This window comes from Ictalurus furcatus, chromosome 1, assembly GCF_023375685.1.
Source record: "Ictalurus furcatus strain D&B chromosome 1, Billie_1.0, whole genome shotgun sequence".
Taxonomy (NCBI): domain Eukaryota; kingdom Metazoa; phylum Chordata; class Actinopteri; order Siluriformes; family Ictaluridae; genus Ictalurus; species Ictalurus furcatus.
Window position 1 is genome coordinate 11,743,634 of NC_071255.1, and position 7,721 is coordinate 11,751,354.

The 7,721-nt window shown below is 39.3% G+C and overlaps 1 protein-coding gene across 1 annotated transcript; it reads left to right on the forward strand.

Annotated features, from left to right (window-relative positions):
• On the forward strand, positions 1–7,110 carry LOC128608155 (natural killer cells antigen CD94). The gene is made up of 6 exons (XM_053625658.1): positions 1–201; positions 288–386; positions 3,450–3,575; positions 3,757–3,908; positions 4,014–4,114; positions 4,993–7,110. The coding sequence occupies exons 1-6, from the start codon at positions 123–125 to the stop codon at positions 5,126–5,128; spliced, it is 693 nt and encodes a 230-aa protein (XP_053481633.1). The 5' UTR covers positions 1–122; the 3' UTR covers positions 5,129–7,110.
• Positions 7,111–7,721: the final 611 nt, after the last annotated feature.

Consider the following 7,721-nt stretch of genomic DNA (forward strand, 5'->3'; position numbering starts at 1 on the left):
TGTGCATAATATACTGTATTAAAGAGAGAGAACAACAAGCTTCACTGCAGACGCAGCAAAACTCAACCACCCCGGTGTGAAGTTTACACATTAAACCCGACTGAGCTCCATTAAATCCCATCATGTACATCAAATTCTGTAATTTCGGACCCTATGCGGATGTGAAAGTGTCTGGGAAAGCGAAGGATGAGTCGAACACAGGTGAAGGATGAAAACTAATTACACACAGAGTTGTTTCTACACGCCATGGGTTGAACTAACTAACCGTTTATTTCTTCTGTGTTTAGATGTTTACCAGAAAGTTCGTCTGTACAAGAGGATTTCCGCTGTTTTCATCATCCTGACTTTGGTCTTACTGGCTGTGGTTCTTGCTCTGGCTATGAAGTGTGAGTAAAGCGTTAGCGGTTAGCAAGTTACTGACTCGCTAACACTAAACTAGTGCTGCTGTAAACATCAACAACACCACATCGACTTCCAATCTTGACTCAGATACAGAAAGTATAACGGATGTTATAGCTTTCTAGAATCACTTTATTAACACTGTGGGGGGTGAGATGGAGGCGGATGCCCGTCTTAAAGGACAGCATCGACATTTTGGTGTATACATATTTCTTATTTTGCACTACAGCTATGACTCCTCTGTGTCTATCGAGTTATACGCGCTTATGACGAACAACCGGGACAATGCGAAAAAACAACAACAACAACTGTGAAACAGGGAAAATCTCAAAGATGAGCAAAGATACAAATAAAAGTTAACAAAGGAAAAGGAAAAAAGAGAGACAACATAACCTTCAGGAAAGGTTGGGGATACGTGTATTATTACAAAATAATACCGTGTAAAGTAAAAAGCATTTACAGACCCAACTTAAAAATAATAATAATAAAAAATAATAATTTGCCATTTTCGAGTCCCGCTGGGGCCATGTGTGTGCGGAGTTTGCGTGTTCTCCCCGTGCTGCGGGGGTTTCCTCCGGGTACTCCGGTTTCCTCCCCCAGTCCAAAGACATGCATGGTAGGCTGATTGGCGCGTCTAAAGTGTCCGTAGTGTATGAATGGGGGTGTGAGTGTGTATGTGATTGTTGCCCTGTGATGGACTGGCACCCTGTCCAGGGTGTACCCCGCCTTGTGCCCGATGCTTCCTGGGATAGGCTCCAGGTTTCCCCGCGACCCTGAAAAAGGAGTAAGTGGTAGAAGATGGATGGATGGAATTTGCCATTTTCCACCTCCTGTGGTGCCAGTTTTAGTGCTTTTTTTTCCTTTGGGTTTTCACCACAAGATGGTGCACAAATGCAACACAGCATCGATTATAGCTGCGTTTCCATTAACCTGCTTAACTGAGAAAGATATAAATGGAGGTCAGAGCCAGCTCCAAATGGGAGGGTCTTTAGCTCCAAGTGGGAGGGATTTTAGCTCCAAGTGGGCGGTACAAACCGCCAGAAGACTTTGGTTGGTTATTGTAGTGTCTGTCACGTTAATTAAGATTTCAGAGGCAATATGGTGGCTAGACGGAGTTAAACGGGTAAACTTGCAGTTTTTAAATTTTAAATATTGACACACTGAATTCCCAGATTATGTAGAATCAACAAAAGGAAGTGTATTTTATTTGTTAAATGAATATCCGTTTTATAATGTGCTTGCTGTGTATGCACCAGGTTACGCTGGTAATAGAAGACGAGGCAAGTAACAGGGCATTTACTCCGAAGCATTTTACCCAGGATTGTGCAGTTTCTCATGCATGCAGTCCAGCTGTACTAATGAATAATGTCATTGTATATGCAGGGAAAATGCATGGTACCTTTTATCACTATGGACTGTAAATATATGCAAAATTTTGTTTTTATTTCTGTGTAACTTACATATTTTGTAGTAGATTTTGTTTTGAAGGAATGGTTCACCTAAAAACAAAATCACTGAGCAATAAAAAATCGTTGGTATAATGCTGTTACACATTCACCCCACTGAGTGCAGTTATGTCTCACTTTAAGTTTGTTTGATACTCGGTACTGTTGAATTTAAAAATTAGTATTTAATCTTAGAAAATTATTATATACACTTCAGTCTTCAAATAGAATGGCATTGGACATGCATACAATAACGACAACGCTGTAAGAAATTAAAACTGAAAGAAAAAGTGTTAATATTAAGTTTTAAATTGGTGTTTTTCACTAGTGTTGCTACTTCCGGTCATCCTTTATCATCGCGCACCTCGGCGCGATTGGGGATTTCTGCATACATGCCAGCAATGACAAGGCTGTAACAAATTAAATTAAAACTACAAAAAAGTGTTATGTAGTTTTAAATCTGTGCTTTTGTCATCATTTATCACCGTGCATCTTTGCACTAGGCACGATTGGGGATTTCCGCATACTTGCCATCACTTCTGGACTTTTGCCTAAATTCCGCCCATTTCTGAAATCCCGCCTACTTGAGGCATAAGAACCTCCTACTTGGAGGTCTACTGGCTGCAGCAATACATACTTGGCTTAATTCACAATTTGAAATTGGCAACTAAAAAACGGGTAATGGAAATGCGTGAATTTTGAAAAAAAAAACCCTCAAATATCACAAATTTTATACGCTCGCATGAGGTGGTTTTTCAGACAAGTCAACAAAGCAATATTTCAAAAAAATTAAATGGAAATACATTTCTCGCATTTAGGTCACATGACATGACGGTGGTTTTGCTCACACCACAGCTCTTATCCACTACCCTGTACTCTGCACAGGAAGCCAGTTTATAAAGAACGATGGCTATGCGCTTCTCGGTCGAAACTGGCTCCCTCGGGCGTGATACGGCAGGCGCCACAAGCAGTCCTATTTTGTTGCATAACTCGTCAAATGTTAAGTGGGTCATTCTGAAGTTTTGGATCCATAGGACCGCTGTAAAATCACTGCAGACTATGATCTCCCAGAAATCCCGGATACATGGCTGCTGCCACATATAAGGGGCTTGGCTTTCCATGACTGCGTGCATTACATGCCCTCGTCACCTTTTATTAAACACTACCATGGCTATTGCGACGGATGCAATTGAAATCACGGTGCCAACACTCATCAGATCTTGGAGCTTAGTCACCATGTTTAATTGTAATGACTATCATGAGAAGAGAAAACCCAGATTTAATCACATAACATCATTGAATGGAAAGTTATGTTTTGTCGACATTCTTAAAATCGCTTCTATTTTGTGCAAAACTGCAATAAGCTTATGACGGAGAAAATCTCTCTTGATACAGAGAAGAAACCGAAAGCTAGCCATACCTGGTCTGTTCTTCAATACTGACATCAAACAACTCTTTAATCATAACATAATTAGTCATTTGTTAGGATTTTCTGTAACATTACATGAAGCACATAGGTTGAAGTGTTGGATATGTCAGTATTAATAATTAGTTTTCTGTTAAACATTCCTATTTTTTTATGTTCACTTGATGCCCAAACCTCAGTATATGAAGTTCAGTCCATCCAGAAGTATCCAGAGAGACCTGAAGTTGAAGAACCTGAAGAATTCAACTGTAGCCGCCAGTTATGTCAGACCATGTACCCCTCAACACAGGATGTCCAAAAGCATGGTAAAACCCTATAACATCAAATCTGCTAAAAATAAAATACCCATTTATAATCATTCTAAATGCTCTTCACTTATAGTGATTTGTTTATAATAATGCTCTATCATCCTGGTTTATCATTTGTGTAAATTCTTTGTTTATTTTTGTCATTTGTGATGTGTCAAAATCTGCTGTTTCTCTGCAGTGTATCAGTGCACTATGTGTCCGAAGGGCTGGTTGAAGTTTGAGAACTCCTGCTACTTCATATCTAAAGAGCGTCTAACCTGGCAGGAGAGCAGGGAGGCGTGTCAGAAACAGGACGGAGACCTGGTTGTCATCGACAACGAACGTGTGCAGGTTAAGCAATCAATCGCTAAAAAATTCAACAGACATCACTATTAAAGCGCTCTGAGGTCAAGACATGTCCTGTCATGACTATGAATTCTGTCTTTATTACTGTAGAAACATCTAACTCAGAATGGGGGCATGCTGTACTGGATCGGGCTCCGTTACTCAGAAAAGCAGCAGTGGATGTGGATTAATAATACCGCACCCACCCAGAAGTGAGTCATCAGTGCTTAGTTTCTTATCACATTTCTCATCACATGTTGCTTGCTGTTTAGCAACAGATGGGCAACAGTCAGTACTGTATTGTAATTCTCCTTTTCACTCAACTACTTACAGTACATCACAGTGATTACTGAGCTTACAGGCAGTCTGTGTCTTAACTCTATATCTCATCTCTTCCAAGTAATTAACATCACTTATACTTATAAAACTGAAGGAATGTGTTGCCTTAATGTTTACTTTCTTCAGCCCAAAACAATGCATGTTCTATGCTTTGACTTGTTCTTATTTGCCACCATTGGAGTAGATTTTAGTCTGAATCACTTTGTTTTTGCTGTGGTATTTAAACTTCTTAGCAACTGGATGGTTCTAGTCTCGACATGAAACATCTAGTACAAGCTTATGGTTGTGATGTTTCATTTTTAATATCGATTATATTTTTAAACATTGTTGGTACAGTGCATCGCACCGGATGCCCAAATAACTCCTGAAGATTGCAGTTCAATACCTAGGGGAACATGCAGGGGCTCTACAGTAGAGCAGTACTGATCTGCTTGTCAGAATGGATTAAATGTCCTATTCGATGTCCGTGACTTGAATATTGTTCTATTCCATTAATAAAGCCTACCTGTTTTATTTTAATCTGTACATAAACTATTATATCTATTTAAATGAATATGTGTAGTGGTCTTGGAAAGCTTATGATGCCGTGGCTGAATTCTGGAAAACAGTCCAAAAGAAAAAGGTGGAAACTAAATGAAGCACATTACAGCTTGTAAATAGTCTGTACAGTACACAGCTAGACCAGACTGAAACTTGGAAACACATGCATATGTATAATCAATCAACTTAATTAGGTTTTTTTGATTGGCAGCTACTGGGCTCATGGCCAGCCAGTGCCAGACTCTCAAGGCTCCTGTGCACTGCTAAGAGGACGGATGTCACACAAGAACAACTGGATTTCAAACCGCTGTGGAGTGTTGTCACAGTACATCTGCCAGAGAGGTTAAAAGTGGAGAGTGATCAACCATAACCATCACATACATCTGCTACATTTGCCTTTAATATCATCATTTTACTCTTTTATTTACTCTTTAACAAATGCAGTTCATAAGTAGTAGCAAATACAGAATCAGTACATGAAACAATCCTGTTCTGTGATGCACAATCAAGTAGACATGCTATGTATTTTACTTGTAAATTGTAATGCTTTTAATTGCACTGCTACAAAATTAGTTTGCACTCATTTCTATAAAACCTTATTTGCACTAAAAAGTTTGCAGAATGCATGATAAAACTAATATTTATATAACTAAGTAGCAGCCTTTAAAATAAGTATTGAGATGTCAATGAGTATAGATGCCTTTACAGTGATTCAGTTTAAAATTCTACCATCTTGTCTTCACTTTTGTAATGCACTCTTCTTAGCCCACACAGTTTGTGTCGTGATTTTTTTCAAAATAAAGTAGTATTCACTCATTAAAATAATGAAATGATTATAAGTTGTACAGAGTCAGTATACTTCCAACACGTTTCATCTCTTGAGCATGTGAATGCTCTATGTTCCTTGTGTATAAAATGAGAAGGCTGTGGCGTGAAATCTGCAAGCAAAGCACTTCAGTATTTTGCATGCTTTTCATGTCTGCTGGGTCTTGGGCCTTGGTCGTTTCTCTCACTTCCCTCTTTCTTGTCCGAGTCATCATATTTTGTGAACACAACATACTGTCTGATCTTCTGCATAAACTGGTCATTGCATCCTCCACTCTGAAATAAATATAGTGTTAAATGATAAGTGTTAAAACTATGATTATGATTTATATCGTAATATCATGTATCATGATTGTGATCAGTTTGGTCATGATCATAATATTATTGGCCATCATGCTTGTGTTCCTTATCAGAGATACCAGCGGTCTCCCAGGCCATAGTGCAAACCACACATAGCCAGCCTTGGTTACAAACACCGCAGCGGCTGATGGTCCAGCATCAGAGTGGTGGCTACCACCTACACAGATCCCAGTAAACTAAACAATCATCCAACATGACACAGTGAACTACACTATTGGTCCAAAGTTTAGACACACTCATTCTTTCTTTATTTATTTATGAATAATAAAGTCATCAAAACTCTGGAGTAACATAAGTGAAATCCACAATAAATCAAAAATAATTTAGTATTTCAGCATCTTCAAAGTAGACCCCCTTTTTGCCTAGAATTTCCGGAAATGTATTCTTGGCATTTTCTCAACCGATTTCTTGTGGAATCTCCCTGAGATGCTTTATAAACAGTATTGAAGCAGTTCCCACCAACACTGGACACTTATTGGCTGCTTTTTGGAATATTTCGCTCCAAGTCATCCATTTAAAAAAATATTTTTTGCAAATAAAATGTTAGTTTTCTAATGAAAGGAATACATATGTATGTTGGCACAATTATTTTTGTCTATAACACCGATTTCAAACATTTAATCATACACCTTCAGATAATGAGAAACATTTCAGTCAAGTGTTACAACACACTAGTTGTGGGATGGGAAGTTTTTTGTGTGCTGTGCCATATTTTGTGTGCAGGTCCGAACTCCCGCCCAGAGTTCCAGCCTGCCCTAGCCTGCTCTGCTCCCGCCTCCCAGGATGACATCACTGAGCGGCGGCCACTGAAGAGGAAGAAGAGTGAGGATGGTGAAGAGTAGGAGATTGTTTGGTTTGTGTTGTTCGCCCTTTCTATATTCACAATTCTATATTCTGACTGCTGTTTTGGGTTTTGACTCTTGCCTGAGGATGGACTGTGATTTTGATTGTTCCTGTATCTGGTTGTGTATACTCTTGACCAATGTATACACGTTCACTTGGTTCACTGGCGGTAGGGGTGTGGCTGCCATTTCTTTTGGGAGAGGGTCCTTTTGTCTCTGTTTGTGGCTTAGGGAGTTAGGGAAGTATTTGTATTTTCTTTGTTATTTTCTTTTTAGGTAAGCTAGCTACATAACAATAGAATCCTTCTGTTTATTATTTTGGCTTTGGCCCACCCTGAAGTTATGCCTGGTTTGGTTCTTTGTAGAGTTGTATGTCTATAATTCTGTGTTTTACAGTATACCACAATTTTTGTTTTGAACAACCTTGTTGTGTTGTTATTCCTGGCTCCCTCATTTTTAAAGGTCAAATTCCATTGAATCCCGAGCTGGTTACTCTGTGCGGCCTAACCTAGACTGGGCCGTAACACAAGTGTCTCCAAACTTTTGACAGGTAGTGTATATTCAGTGTCACAAAGCTGTCTAAACTGACATTTGGTTTAGGTTTGCCATTTGTGGGTTTTTTTAGTTTAGTTTTTTTTTTTTATACCCTGGGTCCTCCAAAGCTCCATTACAACCGCATGTCGCTCATCATGGCCGTGAGGAGGAGGTGTATATGGGACACCACATTGAAGCAGCAGAAGACCACATGCACGATGGTGTGTTCCACAGACAAATCAATAAGACCCAGTCAGCTCGAACATAGTGAAGAGCATGATGTGGTATGAGTTCCTCACTGATACAGACAGATGGTCTTGAGTCACGTGTACAGTTCACTAAGCTAGAGTGCAGATTTTGTTATTAGGTTTTGGGTTTG

Bases quoted from the DNA above. Each gene is read 5' to 3' on its own strand.
- LOC128608155 (XM_053625658.1), top strand. From the start codon at position 123: ATGTACATCAAATTCTGTAATTTCGGACCCTATGCGGATGTGAAAGTG. The intron at 3,576-3,756 runs GTAAAACCCTAT...GTTTCTCTGCAG, and splicing joins ACAGGATGTCCAAAAGCATG to TGTATCAGTGCACTATGTGT. The intron at 4,115-4,992 runs GTGAGTCATCAG...TTTGATTGGCAG, and splicing joins AATACCGCACCCACCCAGAA to CTACTGGGCTCATGGCCAGC.